General features: G+C 42.4%; 1 protein-coding gene across 1 annotated transcript in view; it reads right to left on the bottom strand.

Annotated features, from left to right (window-relative positions):
- Positions 1-678: 678 nt before the first annotated feature.
- The window catches only part of PKHD1 (PKHD1 ciliary IPT domain containing fibrocystin/polyductin), a gene marked incomplete at both ends in the record, with an annotated part of 221,724 nt that continues 201,604 nt past the window's right edge, over positions 679-20,798 (bottom strand). The window contains 6 exons of the mRNA XM_079532472.1: positions 679-1,064; positions 5,241-5,360; positions 7,117-7,272; positions 10,350-10,457; positions 14,557-14,644; positions 15,527-15,653. Coding sequence (XP_079388598.1) covers positions 679-1,064; positions 5,241-5,360; positions 7,117-7,272; positions 10,350-10,457; positions 14,557-14,644; positions 15,527-15,653 — 985 coding nt within the window. The remainder of the gene's footprint in view (positions 1,065-5,240; positions 5,361-7,116; positions 7,273-10,349; positions 10,458-14,556; positions 14,645-15,526; positions 15,654-20,798) is intronic.

Here is a 20,798-nt window from a genome sequence, read left to right as displayed (position 1 = left end):
TTCAAAAACAAGACAAACAAAAGAAGTATTCTTAAGCACAGATTTAACTAGGCAAGCATGGAAGTCACAGTGAAACTGAACAGTTGCTTATTTGTTTTTTCCTCAGAAAAAGGAGATTTATGCACATACTGAAATTCTTTGAGAGGGAAGATCAGAAGAAATTCTTATATACGTGTATATATGGGTAAACACTCCAATCAATATTGCTCTAGCTACTAAGACTACATCAGTGTGAGCGCATTAATGTGAGGTTGTGGGTGTGGAAACTCCCCCACCTGCACTGCTGAATTGCTTGGTAATCTCTGAATGCCTTTGGCCTGACCCAGCTAGCAGTCCTCCAAACAAGTTTTAAAGGCTGAGTTTCAGGGTATCAGAAGCCAAGGACTATTCTCAACGGGTTATTTGGCTGCACCTACTTTTCATGGAAGCTAAGAGAGCTTCGAGGTCCCTTCAAACCCAAGCCACTCTATGATTCTATGATTCAGTGATTCTATGACTCTATGATTAGTAGCCTAGACATAGCCACCGTTCCCCAGTTGGCTGTGGAGCAATTTCACAAGTTCATTAGTACATGCACAACGTAACAGTCCAGCTTTCTGTGCCAGTATGTGTGCACTCCTCCAACCACAGAGACAAAACAGTTTCACAGTGACCTCAAGAAAGGCAAAGCTTGCTTGGTCATTGCTCCACTGCCTGACATGACTTCTGATATCCCTCTGCTGCTGCTCCCATAGCAATCTGCTCTCTGACCTCCTCCTGAGGGCTGTACACTGCATCCAAATTCCCTCTTTCCTCATTACAACTATCAGGAGGCTGTGGGACATCCTTCTGGGCAGAGCACCCCAGGACAGATGCCTGTTGGAGCTCCACAGAGCCCCCAGGAGCTGTTCCTCCACAAGGCTGTTGGTGATTGCCACCTTTCCTGGCTGAAGAGAAGATATCTCTGTTACTTGTCTTTCGCTGTAGGGCGTTTGCCTTTCTCACTGGCATGGCTTCACACAGCTGTGGGCTCAGCTCCTTCCCTTGTCCCACCTCATGTCTCACTGCTCCAGTCTCTTCCACTTCTGTAAAAGCAAAAAAAAAAAAAAAAAAAAAGTTTGTGCTCCACAGTAATTCTTAAACCCTAATTTCATATTCCTGCTCCTCCCGTTCCTTTACCACATGTTAAAGGCATTATCAAAAACAAGCAAACAAACAGCGGTCATTCTGGGGAGCAATCATTTCAAGTAGCCACAAGTTTCATTCTGTCAAAAGCAAGTTTTCGAATCCAATACCTGTATACTGCTTCCACAAATAAGCTTTAATAAGCAACCCAAAGAGCTCTTTTTTCCTATCGACACACAAACACCTCCTGCAACATTTTCTAATGATTATCGAATATTATGATGAAGGTTAGGTAATAAAATGCATAGAATACAGATCATTAATTAGCTATTTTACAGTGCTTATTTTTTACACTGCTAATACTGAAAATAATTGTAATATTACACATCTATACAATCCTTCCAATTTCTATGAATAAAGCTATAATATGAAGGAGATCTTTTCATTTTCAACATTGCCCTATGCAGGGCAGAGCCTGCAACCTGCAATGCTATTTCCAAAGCAACAAGGAAAAAAAATGGAGGAAAAGCAAAATGCACACTATGCTTTTTTCATGTGGAAGTACAAAATATCCACATCCTAATAATGCAAACAGTTATCAAACTGCAGAGACTGAATCAGTTGTAGAGGTGCAGCAAATGGCTTCTGAGTTGACACCGAGAGTCTGGCAGTCTGCTTCACCTGGAGCTTCATTTGAATTCTTGCAATCCTCCTCCTTCCTCACAAAAATATGATGAAACTGGACCAGAACCAAGCCTTTCCTACTCATTCCCAGTCTATAACTAGCTCTGGTGCACCTACTGCATGTGTCAATGGACAGTGCTGACGTTTGCGGTCCATTCATCAGCAAGTGGTCCCAGAAAATGCTGAGTTATCACTCCTTATTTTTCAGGTCTGACCCAGAAGTTCATCCTTAGCAGTGCAGTTTTTAGCCCTATGGTTTTTCAAGCCTTCTCCCTTTTTTATTAATTCCTTGTTTTGAGTCTCTACTGACTGGCATCATATTCCTGTTTTAATTTGTTCCCTAAAATTTCCCTGTTTCTTCATGTTCATACTTGCCTAAGGAATTAAGGAGTGCTGCTTTTTTTTTCAACTAGTGTTCTTCTAGCTTTCAGTTTCACAGCTGTGTCTTTTGGAAATCCATTAGAAAGTTCTTGGTAAATTTTCAATAGTCACACATGTTTCTGTGCATAACAGTTTTCTTTCTCACTATTGTCTTAATAAGAGGTTACTGGCTCATTAAAGTACAAATTACATGCATCACTAGCTTCAACTTTCTTCTTTCTACACACAAACAAGTTGTTGATCCCATATCAAAGCTTCATGTTATTTTGTGGTATGTATTCCTCCTCTATTCATCTTCAAAGGTGCCATTTTCATCTGTGGAAATAGGACTTATCAAAGAAGTTTGGGTGATCAGAGGAGACTAAAAGCTTTCTGGATATGAGCAGTTTCGAGGTTGAAACACTGCCTTGAGATTTATAGGACACAGCAATGGAAAATAACCCTTAGAGGCTGGGATATATTGCAGTATCAGACAGTAAAGCTAAAATGGAAGATACTCAGTGCCTCTACCAGTAGATTGAAGTGAAATTCCAACTGAATTTAAATACATCAGGAAAAAAATGGCAAACTGGTAGAAAGGAAGAAGGAGGAATTGATCTGAGCAACATAGGAACAAGGGATGTGGATCATGTTTGCAGAGTGGGGCATCCTCTTCAGTAAAATGAAGTGATTTCTGGCAATGGTGGAATAGGAATTAAGTACAGTAACCAAAAGGATTCGTGGGATCTTTTGGTGGTAGAAGAGGATTGAACAGTGTTAGGGAAGTCATTTTATTTTTGCAGTAATACAAGCCAGGTACCAAAAACAGATCTGAATAAATCGGAGCATTCAAAAGAATCAGTTCCAATTGCCAGGACTCAAAGGGCTACAGTTTGAATCCAGAGCTCAAGTATTTCCACTGCCAGAAAGCAAACACAAGAACAAAACAAAAGCATTATACTAAAGGGATATCCAATACAAGAAGTGAACCACAGAATCGTAGAACTGTAGAACTGTAGAACTGTAGAATCGTAGAATCATAGGCTCTTAGAATCAGAAGTTGGACTCCATGATCTTTATTAGGGCCTCATCCAACATGGGATAATCTATGACAGAACTGGGGAATAATGGAATCATGAAATAGTTTGCATTGGAAGGGACATGTGATGATCACCTAATCCATGCAGCTGCCATGGGCAGGGACACCTCTCACTAGACCAGGTTGCTCAAAGCCCTATCCAACCTGACTTTGACGACTTCTAACGCTGAGCATAGGTTAGGCCCTAAAACTGTAAAATTAAGCTCCGAAATGCAAACTGATGTAAGATAAAACTTGTCAGTGACGAAGGTGACAAACCACCAGCACAGACTACAGAAAGGAGCAATATGCTCCTCCACCTCCGGGTGCCCTCCTGTTAGCCACATGTTAGTCAATCAAAAGTTATTTAATTCAAGACTGAGATCATTATGTGAAGCTGAAGGGACTTGTTATTATGCCAAGGTCAGACACTGCAATACCTTGATCCCTTCTCCCCTGAAGTACTGAATATCTATGCTTACAGCTTTCTTCCTCATCCCCTTCCTCAGCTACTTGTTCTGAGACAACAACCAGGACCTGAACTTCCTTTGGTCTTTGCACTGCACAAGCACCTATCAAACAGAAAAACCCCGCCTCACAAGACTTCCTGTGGTGATTAATAATTAAGATTCTGAAAACTTCATTGTATTAGAAAACTGGGATCTCTTATGGGGGGAACTTTCTGTAGAGCAGAAAGTAAACAAAGTGACTGCAGCTTTGATTCCCTCTCTCTCCAAAACCAACATCACTTTAAATAAGGGGAAATCAAACATTAGACATTTCCAAGTCATATGTACTAAATTCACTTAAGATATTGTTATCCTTGTTTAGATTTGAACATATCGGGGAATCTTTTTGTCTCACAACTATTCCTAAAAGACTTTAAGTGGCTGGATTGCCTTTTTCTGACAAAAAAAAAAATATGCTGCCATGAATTATTTACATGACGGCTCCAATCAATGTTGTACCTGTCAGCCTCCCCAGCCAAAATGAAAGTTCACTATGTAAAGGTGCCAAGGGAGAATGGCAGCCTCCCACTGCGAGTTTATAGACAGAACTAAGTCAGCACGCATTATGTGTCAGAGCCAACATCAGACAGAATCAGATCCTTTGATCTCAGACCTCCACAGGAAGCTTAGATCTCAGACAAATTAGATAAAAAATGAATTTATAGCAGATATGTGTCCTAAGGCACACAGCTGAATGCTGTGTTTTGGAAGAGTACAGCAAATATCAAAACACATAAACTGCAGAATTTCCTCTCTCCTTCTCCTTCTCCCTTTGTTTTTGTGATGGATGCTAATTAAAAGGAGATAAAACTCCAGCTTGCTTCTTCCTGCCTCTTACGTAATCCACACACTTGGGGAAGGAGGGGAAAAAAGAAATTCCCCACACTGAGTAAACGGGTGGTTCATCAGGGTTATCCGAACCCCCTCAGATGTGCACGGTTGGAAGGTGAGACCAGAAAACTCCACCACAAAACAACCACTGAAGGAACATTTCATACTTGCAGAGTGGGAAGCCAGCACTTTATGCTGCCGACTGCACGCCCTGAAGCTGTCTGCTTCTCAGTGACCTCAGAAGAAGTTTTGTTTGATCAGCAGAGGATGAAAAGAATGGTCTTGGGGAGGTGTATGGAAGAGGGCTGCATATGGCAGAGACATAGGGAATTAAGGGGACACAAAATGGTGGACATTGAGCTATTTGGGGTCCTGGCTGGTTGGATGGGGCCCTGGACAGCCTGGTTGAGGTGGTGGAAATCATGCTTATGGCAGGGAATGATCTGTAAGATCCCTTCCAACCCAAGCCATCCTACGATTCTATGAGACAAAGAGATAAAACACCCAGTAGACTGACACCACGGAGGACACAGAAGAGGTAACGAAGTGATAGACCTTGTGAGAAGAACAGAGCCCACTGACCCAACACAAGCCTATAGTTTAAGAGACCTAAACCAACCCTTTTGTTGTCCTACTCCTTATAAGCCTGAATTACTCTCAAACTATAGTCTCACCTCCTGCTACAGGCACACCACTGTCATTCTGTCTTCGATTGTAGCAGGGCTGAGGATGTGCTTGCTTTTGGGGTGCCTTGGTACTGGCCTGTGGTACATCTGTCCTCTTAGTCCTCGTTTCTGGAATGAAGCACATAGTCATGTCAGTCTGAATCCACCCTCAGCACAGCAGCAGTTATTATTTGAAGCAACAAAATATTGCTGGTGAATTTGCAGATAATCCACAAGTGTTCTTTCTGCCCAAAAGCAGAGAGAATTGTTTTATGATCATATCATCTTGTGTTTTGCCATTTGGAATCCCACCTGTTTTCTTCAGGTAAAGTCTTTCCTCATGTTGTCACAATATTCAATAACACTAGAAATTCAAATTTTAGGTGCAGCTGGTGCTCACGGTGCAATTCAGAAGAAAAACTCTTTGGCTTGCATTTGGAAAGCTACTTGGAAGAAAAGAGGTTGGTGAAATTAGGGAGGAGGCTTTGAAACAAACAGGAAACAGGTCTAAAATGCTTTATTATCTGAGAGGAGTATTGACTCCTTCCCTGTGCATTACTGGTACATTTTGCTAGGTCACAACCCCTGTTAGCATGCTTGGAAAGCCAAATTATTGGTAACTTCCAACACGTCCAGAATTTTAAGATGATTATTTAGAGAGTAAGCCACTGAATAGCAGCAGTCATGTGCTCTTATCTTCAGTTCTTCTCTTGTCCAAATAACTTTATGCTGCCTGTACTGAGAAAGCCTGATGCCTTTGCTTTAAGACCAATGCTGAAAAACAGCAGTCTTAAGGCAAATTAGTAAAGGTGTGGATTTGCTCAGTGGAAGAGTCTAGAGAAGCTGCAGCCTTCCCATTTCCACTTTGACACATGCAATATAGATAACATGGTATGGGATATGAGCATGGCTGAGCCACTGCCTCTGAGCACTGACTATGAAGATGTCACAGGTCTTTGGTCAGCATCATGGTTTTGCATTAACATCACCATGGCAATATTTTGTTGTGTTATACTTTATCAGGAAAACATAGCATCATTTTTTTGTTTCCCAAATCTTTATCTGCATTACTGAAATCTAATTTTCATTGTGTCTCATACTCAGCCATCTGCTACAGGTACAAAAAATATATAGCTCTGAATTATGAATAATAATGATAATTAATGACATTTGCAGAGCTTTCTCTAAGTGCCAGTGTTTACCTGAACAATTTGAAAGAAGGAAGGGAAGGGAAGGGAAGGGAAGGGAAGGGAAGGGAAGGGAAGGGAAGGGAAGGGAAGGGAAGGAAGGGAAGGGAAGGGAAGGGAAGGGAAGGGAAGGGAAGGGAAGGGAAGGGAAGGGAAGGGAAGGGAAGGGAAGGGAAGGGAAGGGAAGGGAAGGGAAGGGAAGGGAAGGGAAGGGAAGGGAAGGGAAGGGAAGGGAAGGGAAGGGAAGGGAAGGGAAGGGAAGGGAAGGGAAGGGAAGGGAAGGGAAGGGAAGGGAAGGGAAGGGAAGGGAAGGGAAGGGAAGGGAAGGGAAGGGAAGGGAAGGGAAGGGAAGGGAAGGGAAGGGAAGGGAAGGGAAGGGAAGGGAAGGGGAGGGAAGGGAAGGGAAGGGGAGGGGAGGGGAGGGGAGGGAAGGAGGGAAGGGGAGGGGAGGGGAGGGAAGGGGAGGGGCGGGGCTATGTAACTAGATAAACCCATTCTGAGTTTTATCCAAAGCCAGAAGATGTTAGAAATAGGAAAACCAATCAGGCTATACTTGTGTAAAAGTCACCTACAGCCTTAAACAGTTTTCTCAGTTTGTGTTACCATTGCTCCTAAATCATGCTGCAGCCAGTCTGGAGATCTGTTAAATGAAAAAGGCAGTCTGAAAATATAAATTTTAGTAGACATTTCCAACTTACTGTTGTTTTTGCTCTTCTTGAACCAGCAGAGCACAAGAGTGATGACAAATGCAGATGCTATTGCACTCATTAGGACAACAAGAATCAAGCTGGCCTTCTCTTCAACAGGCACAGGGAAGATGGTAAATGGCTGAGATAGCACAGTGAATTTAGCTCCTGAGAATTCAAAGCAGTCAGAGTGTATTGCAAAAGTAAGGACGCTGGTTTCACAATTAAAACACCAAGGTATAGCCTTCCAACAATTTTACTGCTCAAAAAAATGCATGCAGAAACAGCCCCAAAGTCCACTCTTCCACACATCCAACATTAACCAACAATACTGAATCAGGAATGAGTACTGGGACAAACCAAACATGTAACAACATTTCTTCAACAGCTGTCAAGCTATTGTCAAGCATTCAGTTCTTCCTGAAGCACAGACAGTCTCTTTGTATTTAACTGTTCTTAATGTTTCTTCCATTGATTTGTCTAGCAGTCTACCAAACCCAGAAAATATGTTCAGAAAATGCTTGTCTATGAGACAAAACAGATCAGGACCAGTCAGGAAATGTGCATATTCTATCTAGCAAGGCTGAGAAGCTGGTTGCAATGAGAAAAGTGCTGATTCGTGTGCAGTTTTTTGCAAGTTACACGTCACTTATTTGAATGTAAACAACAGGGAATCCAGAAACATTGACTAGCATTTAATTTAAATCCATGAAAGCACACTGTATTGACAGTGAGCGTATCAACAAGAATCACAGACTCACAGAATCATAGAATGGTTTGGGTTGGAAGAGAGAGGCCTTTAAGATCCTCTATTTTCAAGCCCCTTCTATAGGCAGGGACCCCTCCCACTAAACCAGGTTGCTCAAAACTCCATCCAGCCTAGAGCTGCGTGTTTCCATTTCATTGTAAATACTTTAAAGCACACAAACTTTGGGTAATGTTCTTCACTCAGAGATCCCACAGTTTTCTCCAAATGAGATCCGAATCAAACCAGGCTCCAGTCATCTGTGGCCAAGACTCCACTGGGTCTCCACATCTGAGCTACAAAGTCTGGAAGATGACTAACACTGCTCACTTCCAACATCAGAAATACAAAGGGGTTTCGATCCCCTGTATCTTTGCTTTTTCCAGTACTTTCAGTGGTACTGATACTTGATCTAAGGCCTAAGAAATCGATGCAAAAACTTCAGTTGTGAAGGTGCCTGGCACATTCAGATCCGGGTTGACTCCCCCAAGAAACATCCTCCCAGAGTCTAGACTTAGCATGGGCCTTGGGCCACTTATTATTAGCCCAAACCCCACTGTCTTAATAATGTCAACATGCATATTTCTTTTACTTCCAGTTCCAATTCTAATAAAAATGAAAAACCTTTTTTCATCAGTTCATTGAAAAATTCAAAGTGCTGTCAGGTGGATGTTTCTGGACGTGGATAACTAGCTGTAAATACTTTTATATGAAACTAATTAGCTTTGTATCACTGTGGTCCGCCCAAACAAAGTAGAGCTTCATCAGAACAGTGTGGGAAGGAAGTTTTAGCTGGGAAAAAATTTGCCTGCAGATACAGGCATGTATGAACTTCAACTTAGAGGAGAAAAGTAACCTCACAGGTATTGAAGACACTACACAGACGAGTTTTTAAAGATTGCATTTCACACTGATAGTTTGCAAGTAGGCTGCTGTTGGTTTAAATGGAAAGTGAGTGGATCGAGCCCACTGGGATCTATATCACATAAATAAATGTTACTGCAAAACAAGGAGCTGGACCATGCAGCAGTGCTACCAACAGACCACTCTCCCTAGGAACCACCATTAAAACAATTGAGATTACTGCATTCAACAGCAGCAGCATCTTCTGAGCTGTCTCCAAATTGAAGGAGCCTGAATCACTTATGCCAGAAATACATTCATTAAAATTTATCACAAATGCCTACTGTTTGTTTAATGTTTGTTTGTTTATCTCAAACAATAAGCAAATATCTTCAGGAAGAGTTCGGTAGTATTAAAAGCCTTTTTATTGACTGCAGTATGGTTCCCAATTACAAATGAGCAAAGGGGGTTGCTTGTTTGCTGTGTACTTCTACAGTGCATATTAAGCGTTCAGTGCTCTGATTTGCACAGGTCATACCTGCATGGATGCACTAGCTGTCTTTATTCACAGCTTTAAACATCTCATTGCAACACTGACTAGCTTGTTGTTTCATAAGAGATCTGCATTTGACCTCTGCTCAGAGGAAAGAAGACTTTGTGACTCCTGTGTAGTAGCTTTTAAAACACATTGCTTTAAGCCACACTTCCCACGAAAGAGTCAGACCCTGTTAGGTGCTGATTTTCCATCTGCTCTCCCTGAAGTGAAGGCAATGGGAGCTGTGGGTGTTCAGCTGCATCCACCCTCACACAGATGTTCCTCCTCTAGAGGCTCACCTCTAGTATTTCCTGCACCTTCATTTTCCCTTTGCAAAGACATAGGGAATATTTGATGTTGAGCAGTCATTTGTGATTAGGAGGAGCAAAGGTTTCTCACTGAACATAAAACAATAATAATTAAAAAAAAATTCAGGTTTAAATCCAGGATAGGAAAGGATTTCTCAGGTTATAAATCCATGCTATTGTATGTGCTGTGTTATACATTAATAGCTATAAGTGTATCAAGCTCCACCCAAAAGCAATTGATGTTCTGCTCACAATATTGCTTATCTATTAAGATACAATGTTCAGGAAAAAAAAGAAAAAGAAAAAAAAAAAAACAAAGAAAAAAAAGCACTCTAAATCTCTAAATGCACGTAATATTCTAACTTTTTAGCTTAGATATTTTTCATTAGCCCCTTCCACCCGGTCACATCACCTGTCTGATATATCTGCCCTCTCTGTCTTTTCCAGTTTAACCAAGCCACACTATCTTGCAGTTTTCTCATTAAAAAAATCTCTTTCTTCCCTTCATTCTTCACACCTACTCCATTTTGAGAGGATTTCTGGATATGGGTAAAGAAAATGATCTCCAGTTCTTCAAAGGAGTACTCATCAGGGCTTTGTGCAGCTGCACAAACAGCACATCACCTCTCTTGGAACTACTTCTGTCCTTCCCTCCTATGCTTCTTTCTACCTGATAGGCATCAGGTTATATTTATATACATTCATACATAATAATAGAAGAGAAACTTTACACGTGGTCTTGCAACTCTCTTTATAAACTCAGTGTTTTGGTCACGTTTACCAAATCAAACAAGATGCCAAAAGTGGGTCTTACCTGGTGGTGATGTGACAGTGAACACGAGGTTCCAGTTGGTGCCTGAGCTGGAAACAGCCAGATTGGAAAAGCTTGCACATCCACCTATGACCTGTACTTCAGTGAGCCCTGCAGAGCCATTTAAAAAACAAACTGCCATCAGCAGCTTCCAGATAAGCATGACTCAAGTCCTTCAAAAAAAAGGAGCAACAGAATCTTTAGCAGGGTCTGTTGTGACTGGACATGGGAAATGGTTTCAAGCAAAAAGAGGGGACTTAGTCTGGATATAAGGAAGAAGTTGTTTTTAATAAAGGTGGCAAGGCACTAGCACAGGTTGCACAGAGAGGTGATGGTGCCCCATCCCTGCAGACAGCCAAGGTCAGGCTGGATGGGCTCTGAGCACTGATGGAGCTGTGGGTGTCCCTTTTCATGGCAGGCAGTGTCTGTAGGACCTCCTGTCCTACTGATAAAGCATTCTGAACTTTCTCCAGCCTTGCCAGAAGCTGTGAGAGGGATTTGGCCATGAAGAATGTATATGGTGAGAGATTTTCAGTTGAAAAATTAGCATGGGGAGCACGAAAATGAAACCTAGGAGAGACATTCGCCATCACTTTACCTCTTGTTCTAAGCTGTAAGGAAATGTTTTCTGATCCAGCCTTTACATGTGCTACGGTTTCTATTTTTGTAGTCTCATTTTAAAATTTGTAATTTACTTTGCAACAGGATCTCCATTTTATTGTGTGTATTTTTGAGTACTGGCCAAGTATTGGCCCTTGAGCAATGTTGACCGGGTCTGGGCTTCATTCAGACTCTTGGAATGAAAAGGCTAAAATCTGAAAGACTGACAAATTCCAAAATGTTAGTTCAGGTGGGGGCGAGAAGTCAGAAATTCCTTTGGATGCTGGAGTTGATCCAGTGATCACAAACACAGACTTTCTCCTGCTTGGAGGCAACACGTAGTCACCACTTGCTTTACGAAGCAGGTGGTTTGACATTTTATTGCAGTTGAGAAATACAGGTGAAGGTGCATTAAGACTGAATGTGAGGAGCATGTTTATATTCTTCCATCCAAATACCCTGAGTAGTGAAGAAAGTGGGCAAGCAGAAAACTGTGAGACACTTCATATTCAGACATCCATGGCAATGCTCAGCAGCTGGGGACAGGGCTTTTGACTGCAAGAATTTATCTCATAACAACGTATATCTTACAGCTGGGATGAGCTCATCCCAGCTTGGATTTTCCTGCTGTACTTTTATTAATGATCTAATGACATAAGTTTGTGAAATGTCATTGAAGCTATCAATATATGCAATCATCTTTACATTCCAGCTGTATGTAAAGACTCGTATAGAGATGTCCAGTACTCCTTCGCTTCTCAAATGCACTCACACAATCTTAGAAAGCACAAAGAAAATAAATGGTATTTATTTCACACATGCCTACAAACAGGAGACTGACCTAAAGAGGTAGTCTGTATTTGTGACTGTAGCATTATGCTCTCCACCCTGACCTGCACCTTCAAGAGTAAAGGAAGAAGGCAAGATCTTCTGTCTCTGTTAGACATGTAAGTTAGCTCTAAAGCATCTCTACTTGCAGTCTGGTGGACTGCAAGGTAATCCCAGGGAAACAATTTCTGCAGTCTCTGCCACTATCCATGTGGATAAGAAGGCCAATGGCATCCTGGCTTGGATCAGCAATAATGCAGCCAGCAGAACGACGTGCTTGCTTCCCTGTACTCAGCTCTGGTGAGGCTGCACCTCAAGTGCTGTGATCAGGTTTGGGCCCCTCACTACAAGAAAGATATTGAGGCACTGGAACTTGTCCAGAGAAGGGCACGGAGCTGTGAGGGATCTGGAGCACAAGTGTTATGGGAAGTGGCTGCAGGAACTGGGATGGGTCAATCTGGAGCAGAGGGGGCTCACAGGAGACCTCATCACTCCCTACAATGCCATGAAAGGAGGTTGTGATGAGGTAGGGGTCAGCTTCTGCTTCTGGGTAACAGAGAGAGGACGAGAGGCGACAGCCTCAAGTTGTGCCAGGGGAGGCTCAGGTTGGATGTTAGGAAACACTTCTCAGAGCACTGATGCAGTGGCACAGCTGCCCAGAAAGGTGGTGGGGTCACCATCCCCAAGGGTGATCCAGAAGAGGGTAGATGTGGCACTGAGAGACAGTTAGTGGTCAAGGTGAGGGTGGGCTGGGGTTGCACTTCATGATTTAGAGATCTTTCCCAACCTTAATGACTCTACAATTCTATAATTGTAGAATCTATAATCTATGCTGCATTCAAACACCCTACTGAGATTTCTTCTTGCTGTGCTGACTTCTGAACCACAGCCAGCAACTGCTAGAGAGGGGGTTTTGAGCGGAAGCATGCTACATGCTATATATGACCTTCTTTATGCTAGTATCTGTCTTGACTACCACGATTTCTCTCATCTCTGATACCATAACACCACTGTTACAGAGGGTCCTGTCAGCTGCATCCAAAGACTTGATAACTGCCATTTCTTGTCTGCACTGAAGCCTGGAGTACTGTACTGTACTCCTCAACATAGACTATCTGCTTTCAGGCACATATGCTTCAAAGCTCAGAATATTATAGATATATATGTGAGTCTTCACAAAGATCTCTCAGGCAAGCTGGTATTTAACGCAGAAGCAAGCTAATTTGGTGCTAAACTACTTTCCATGAGGCAGTTTGGCTGCTGTCAGATGAAGCAGCCTCAGTGTGCTAGACAGGACCCATTTCGATTAAATGCTGCTTTCATATGCTTCAAAAGACGAGTACAATAAGGACGTTTGTCAAAGGAAAAACTGCAGCACACTATTACATGCGGAACATCTGTACTGCGCAGTTCATTCTTTGCTGGAGTTTATTGACTATTAATTTGATGCATGTATCTTTTAAAGAATGGGAATTGCATTTCTCTGCAGTGACTTCTCTTTCTTTTTTATTTCTTTCTTTCATGCTGTCTTGCATTTCTTCCCCCTTCCTCCCTTCCTCCCTTCCTCCCTTCCTCCCTTCCTCCCTTCCTCCCTTCCTCCCTTCCTTCCTTCCTTCCTTCCTCCCTTCCTCCCTTCCTCCCTTCCTCCCTTCCTTCCTTCCTTCCTTCCTTCCTTCCTTCCTTCCTTCCTGCCTTCCTGCCTTCCTGCCTTCCTGCCTTCCTGCCTTCCTGCCTTCCTGCCTCCCTGCCTCCCTGCCTCCCTCCCTTCACTGTTGGTCAGTAGCTAACTCAACATTCAGATTTAGATTAGTCCAGATTCCCTAAGAAGGCATGAAAAGCATCAGAAAAGACTAAAGGATTTTCCATCCTGAAAACCCAGAACTTTTGACAAGGTAGGAGAGCTATTTCTAATTAACAAAAACATGAACTGGGCCCAAAGGGTTAGAACTCTGATCTATGGCATGAGAAACACTTATCTTCTCCAAATGTTAATTTTTAAATCAAAGTTAACACATATATGTCCTTATTATTACAAACAATTCCTTACTGATACTAGGAAGATTCAGTATTCAGCATGCACACCGTTTGCTTACATTTAAAGGTTTTAGCAATTAACATTATGATGCTTTATAATCGATTTCATTTCCATTTTCTAGTTTACAAGCATATGATCATCCACAGGTTTTCAGTTCAGCACTGTTCTTAAACAAGGATCTATATCTGAGCGTGTTCATAGTCTCAATAACCTCAAGGGAAATACTCACATGCTTAGAGTTAATCATGAGTTCAGGTCTTTTGATAAATGAGGACCAGAAGGGAAACATTTAAATCCCTCATGAAAAACATTTTCACATTGAAGTATGCTAATTAAAAACAATAGGCAGTTGTTTCTGTCTGTACTTGGCCTGAACATTTTCTAGGACAAACAGATTGTCGTTGACTCTGAGGAAATTACCCTAATTAACATTAGCTGAAAATCAGGTATTGGGATTTCTAATTCTCCATTCGTTCATTTTTTTGATCTAAGTTACATCTTTTCAAGATAAACTATTGGATTTGCTCCCTTTAAGTTGCCAGAATACAAAAACACTTTGTATAGAGACACAACCTGGAAGTCCACACAACCTCTTCCAATTCAACATTCTGTTGGTTTTTTTTTTTTATCATTGAGGCTAACTTTCAAACCCAATCCTCTTCTGTGAAGATTTCACCATAAATTCGTCAGCATCACTTCCCATAATTGCTTTGCTATAATTCCTGCCATAAGAAAACACTTCCAAACCTTTTAGCACAGCCTCAGAGGAGCCCTTGAGGTGAGCTGAAACAACCCAGGGTTCTGAGGGAGGCCCCAGTGTGTCAATTCTTCGACCCTGGGAAGAAAAACAAAACAGAAGAATTAAGCTAAGTAGATAACTTTGACACAATCATGGCTTCTAAGTTCATTCTAATAGTAGAAAACTCCTTCTACAGCAGCTGCAGGCTGAGCAGCATATTGCACAGCCCAAAGCATAAGATGAGTATGTGTAGAGGACTGAAGACAAACAGAAAGAAGCTGAAGTCTCATGGCCTAACAGTTGTAAAACAGGTCTCATGTTGAATGGATATCCAGAGCCAGCTTTACTGTAAAAGAGTAGCAATTTACCAACAATGAAGGACTCACTGGGCCTAGTCTACTGCTTCCAAGACTTGTGTTGGTACCTCTGGCATGGCTGTGCTGCATCACATAAACGGCCAAGCATGTTCTAGATATGCTGACCTCCACAAAGCACTGCTCTGCATTGTGCAGACTTGCTTGGCCAGACCAGGAGGCACCATCAGACATTCTCTGTGATCACAGAATCATTGAATCGCTACGGTTTGAAGAGATCATGAAGGAGGTAAACCACCCTTCAATGGACAGGGACACCTACAGCTCCATTAGATGCTCAGAGCCCCATCCAGGTGAGAATGTCAGTCTTCATAATTGTTTTGAAGGTCTCTCATTCCTCAAAGATATCCTCTGAGCATCAGCACCACGTCAGAAAACTGCACACGACTGATTCTACAACACAGATCTAACACTCACAGGAAAAAGCTGAGAAAGACATCTCACAATAGCAATGGCTGCTTATTTATGCAATCCTTTGTCACATGTATTTGTACAGCTATTCTACGCTGTACTTCGGTCAATCTCATAGCTTCTGGATTGCTTGGAAATGTCAAAATCATACAGTATGAATAAAAATGTCCACTCACAAAGGGGCAAATCCTACCTTCTTATCCAGGAAAATGATTTGTGGCTGTACAGGAAGCTGCTTTTCAGTTTCTCCATCTGAAGGCTGCACGTGAACAGAGATGCTATAGGGCCTCACATACAAACAAGTTCCTAGGTGCTGTCTGCTTCCATTTTGTTTCACATGCAGAAGTAAACAAACAAAGAAATAAATAAATCAGAAAATTGCTGCTATTTATACCTAAAGCTAATCCAAGAGGCAATTAACAGAGCTATGGCACTTTCTGTTCACAGAATGTTTTACTGTGCTGTCTGCATAGAAAAGTCCATAAACCAGGTTGTTCAAAGTCCCATCCAGTCAAAGCCAGGCTGGATGGGGCTGTGAGCAACGTGGTCTAGAGGGAGGTGTCCCTGCCTACAGCAGGGGGTTGGAACTGGATGATCTTAAGGGTCCCTTCCAACCCCAAATATTCTATGATTCTATGAGTCAATACTCCATGTCTGTTGTGAGTAGTACTAAAAAATTACTGATTAACCTTATGGTGGCACTTCAATTCATCGGATGAGAGCAGCATGCATGGAACTGTGAAGCAAGCATCATTTTGAAGAGACAATACCAAATTAATAAATGATCTCTTTGTTCCTATCCTCAGTTTGCAGATGGAAAATTGAGAAATGTAAAAAATAAATGGCTCTTCCCATGCAGTAGACAAGGAAATTATGAATTGAGAACTGTAATACCATGGCCCCCAAAATCTCTGTCCCACTGCACTGAGAATGATGCAGGCTGCAAATACTTCCTGTCCAGCAGAACCACTTCTAGAAAGTATCTTTGAGCTCCTCTAAAAAAAAATAATTCAGTTCTTCTACACAAGCACAGCACTTACAGTGCTTTAATGCATTTCTGCATCCCATAATTCCTGCACTACTTTTCATTATCTGTGAAGTCTGTGTACCTATATACAGCAGTATACAGACACCCCATTGAAAGACATCAGTTTTTCAAGACTTGAAATTTAGCTTAGAGAATCCCAGGAGAGGGCTTTTGCATTTGAATACAGAATCAACATTTTATTCTGAGCCTACATCATTTCGTTCCTTCTCTCGGTGCTTTGTGTCATTTAGTATCTCTTTTACATATATATGTGTATATGTGTATATACTTCTAATCTGCAATTGCCGTGAAGCGACTGGGGGCTTCATATTGTCTGAAATGAAAGGAAGAAAGGCATTCATTCATCTCGAGAGCTTGCTGGAAGGTGTTTACAAACAGAAGATATATGGAACATCAGTTTCCTTAGGTTTAACTCAGGGTTTGATTTTTGAGGGGGGTATTACTATGCATCACAAAGCAGAAACTGCTTATCTTGCAGCTGAAGAAAAATACTGGCCTGAAAAATGGACACTGGAAGACCAAATAAAATCACAGAATCACCAACGCTGGAAAAGACCTCCAAGATCATCCAGTCCAACCATCCACCGACCACTAATATTTTCCCACTGAACCATTCCCTTAGCAGCAGGTCTGTATGGCTCCTGAACATCTCCAGGAATCATCATTCACTCCACCACCTCCCTGAGCAGCCCTTCACAGTGCATTATCACTGAATATTTTCTAATATCTAATATATTCATACCTAAGATATCTAATATCTAAGACATTTTTCCAAATATCCATCCTGAGCCTCCTCTGGAGCAACTTGAGGCCGTTCCCTCTCATCCTAGCTATTAAAGCTTTAATGACACCTGAAGTCTCAAGAGCTGACTTGAGGATTTAAAAAAAAAAAACATTTGGCTTGGCTCTTTTTCTTCTTTTTTTTTTTCAGTGTGGGAAATTCAGAAGGGTGATGATACATAGGAAATCCATGTCAATGGCACCAAGGCATTCACCTGTGCTCTTTTCTACCTCCTTCATTAATGAGGATTCAGCATTTTAACTTAAACCCACTTCAGGCACAATACACCAAGTCACTCCTGACATGGTGGAGTTCAGCAACTTCTGTGAGCTCTCTGATTCCAACTGAGTCCAGATAAGTTTAAGTGAATCTTGACATGGCTTCTTAAGCAAGAAAAAAACAAAACAAAACAAAACCACCCAAATAACCAACCAAACAAAAAAAAACACATTATGTTTCTCTCCCCAGTTTCTTTAAAACTGCCAAAAAGCAGGAAAAAGGCTGGAATGAAACACCTCAACTCCTCACTCTAGGCTCTACATGAGAAAATGGTGTTTGTGTTGCACATAAAGGAAGCCTGCTGCAAAATCTGTTTATAGGAAGTAGAAATTCCTGCTCCCCAAACAGAGCAAATGGAAAAAGAAAGGAGGAAAAAAAAAAGAAAAAAAAAAGGAAGGAAGGAAGGAAGGAAGGAAGGAAGGAAGGAAGGAAGGAAGGAAGGAAGGAAGGAAGGAAGGAAGGAAGGAAGGAAGGAAGGAAGGAAGGAAGGAAGGAAGGAAGGAAGGAAGGAAGGAAGGAAGGAAGGAAGGAAGGAAGGAAGGAAGGAAGGAAGGAAGGAAGGAAGGAAGGAAGGAAGGAAGGAAGGAAGGAAGGAAGGAAGGAAGAAGGGAAAAGGGGAGGGGAGGGCAGAAGGGAAAGGGAGGGGACGGGAAGAGGAAGGGGAGACGAAGATGCAAAAAGAACCCAATCATAACAGCAACAAAAAAAAGGCACAAAAGTAACACACAGACATGGTTAACAACTGATGCTTGTTTGCAGGTGATGTGAATCCAGCTAGCACAGCACAGAGCATGGCATTTGTATTCCACATGGCCCAATGTTATTCCTGCTGTGAGGGAGCCCCTGCCTCAGGGTGCAGCCCTGTGTGCAGCTAGTCACTCTCCCGTGTTCGGGTATTGGTGTGGAAGACCAGAGCATCCAGCTGCTTCCCTGTTGATTGCTGCTGCTAGGAAAATAGCTTTTCTTGGCATAGCTCTGCCTCTGGGAGATGGGAAATTGCTGTGCCTCAGAAGGGCTGGAGCAAGGAAATCTGCCTTCCTCATGATGGACACGAAGAGCATGCTGTTTTGTCACCACCCTGAAGTCTCACTGGTAAGAAGCAGGCTGGTCTGAAATTCCCTGCTGACAGCACTTGACAGCAAGCAGCTCGGCTTCTCAGTGCCTTGCAGCTCTCCTAAAGGCGGCAAGCAAGCAGGCACTGCTCAAGATACATGGGTCAGCAGTAACCTCAGGGTCAGGCTCCTAAACCTTCTACCATCAGGGCTGAGGTCTAATGAAGATGCTGAGGCTCTGCAAGAAAGCACGCCTCTGCTCCTTGGAATCATAGAATCATTTGGGTGGGTAAAGACCTCTGTGATCACCAAGTCCAATTGTTCAGTAGCAAGGAAGTTAGAGATGTTACAAATTAGAGCATCTACTGCAGGTGTCAAGGCATGACAGACTGACAGCCCGTCACAGACTCTGGTCCTGGCCCAACAACAAAGCCTAAGACAACTCCCAGATGGTTTAAAAGCCAGCCAGAGACTTCTCCTCAGGCAGTTTAGTTGGGGCTACTCTGAAATGATGTGTGAAAGGATTTAATTTTAGGGACATGGGCTGATCCATATAATCTGAACTTGTTGACAGAGCATGCTCCCTTGCATATTTAATTTACTCATAAACACGGGCAATTTAATTAAACTATTGTCTGGATATGCCTGCAGTACTAGTAGCCTGGCATCAGTATACACCTTTGAAAGTGGAAGGAGTTTGGGAAGAATTTTTGGTACTGATAACATCAAGATGCATCGCTTGGCAAAGCCAAGAGGTTTTTATTTTGTTCCTGAAAGGAGGTGGCAGGGCCAAGGAAGATGCTGCTATAGTGAAAAGGCACACAATCTGAGGACTTCTATACAGCAAAGTAGGTGCAGATTCACTGGAATGGCTGTTAGTAGCTTTGCCTTTTGGAGAAGTGTCCTCTGTTGTCATATGGTGATGAGGTTGGCCACACACAAAGTGCCTGGGCTCCTTCTGCTGGATGTTTCAGCAGATTCCCATGATTTCCCATGTTATAGACAAAAACGGAAGCAACAGTGGAAAGCAGGTTTCAGCTTTCCCTAATAAACAAGTAAACAAAGTTATACTGATCATGTCTATCTATGAGGGTGGGGCTGTTGGGCAGAAAAGGACTCATGGTTGCTGATGTCTCTCTTGTTACACGTAGGCTGAGCCAGTAAGACCTAAATTCAAAAACCTGAGCCCCTAAATGCATGTGGAGACATAGCAATGGGGCCTGGCTTGGTGATGAACTGGGGTAAGAAACAAGTGAGCTATGCTCTGTGGGCAAGGCTGGGCAAGAGGAATATGCTTCCCTATCTAATCATTTCGAGGGCGTTCATTTCTTGAAGCAAAGATGCCTTCATTAGAAGCTGGATATTTTGTGGCAGTTGAAGGCATCAGATAAGTTGGTTAGACTGAACAAGTTCTGAAAAAGTGGCCCAGGAACATCCAGAAATGTCTCCCACATTAGGACAACCTTCCTCCCTGCTCAGATAGCTTTCCTTTTCCACTTCATGATCCCAGTGACATCAAAGGCTGAAGGTGAGCAGCTGCCTGGTGGAGGCAACTGGCAGGGTCCTACGGGCTGGAGCAATGAGAAGTCATCCTAAAAAAAGAGGCAGGAGGACCCTACTGGGTCCACTCAAGGGTATGGTAGGATGAGAGGACCCTTCAGAACCAGTCCATCCAACAGAAAGGAAACAGGGCTCTCCAACTTCATTAGCAGCTTCCATTAATCGCTGGAGCCGAGTGGAAATACCTGTACTCAGAACTCTATCTGCTCGTGGTGAGGAGCTAAGCCAGGTCTCTTCCATAACACGCTCCCAAAGCTTTCTGTCAGAGGAATGTCTTTTATTGAATGTAAGCAGCATCATGCCGGAGGTCAGAGCTTCGCCGCTGCTGCATATCCCAAGGTAATATCACTTTAAGCTCCACATAAACTCTTAAACAGTTTCTATCCTAAAACCAGACCGTAGGTGGTACAGTTTTTTACGATATGTTATAATAGTGCAATAAATCTGTTAGCTTAAAATCGAATCTCCGTGGCCTTTTAGAGAAATCATCATTAAATGCAAGGCCCTGTTAATGATGCCATCCCAGTGAAATTGTTTAATCTGCTAGGGGGGTGAAAGGTCACCAAATGAATTTTTTATAATACATCAACTTGACACGCAATAGGGAAAACTGTAATAGATAAAAGCAAAGGAAAAGGGCACTGTCTTCTTCTGATAGGTCAATAGCAGCCAAGAGAGTCACTCATCCACTTTTCCTTCACTACCATGCTCCTTTTCCATTTAATATGGACACCCAATTAATACC

The sequence above is a fragment of the Tetrao urogallus genome (genome assembly GCF_951394365.1).
Source record: "Tetrao urogallus genome assembly, chromosome: 2".
Taxonomy (NCBI): Eukaryota; Metazoa; Chordata; class Aves; order Galliformes; family Phasianidae; genus Tetrao; species Tetrao urogallus.
The sequence above is the reverse complement of the archived record's forward strand: the minus strand, read 5'-3'. Positions and strand labels throughout refer to the sequence as shown.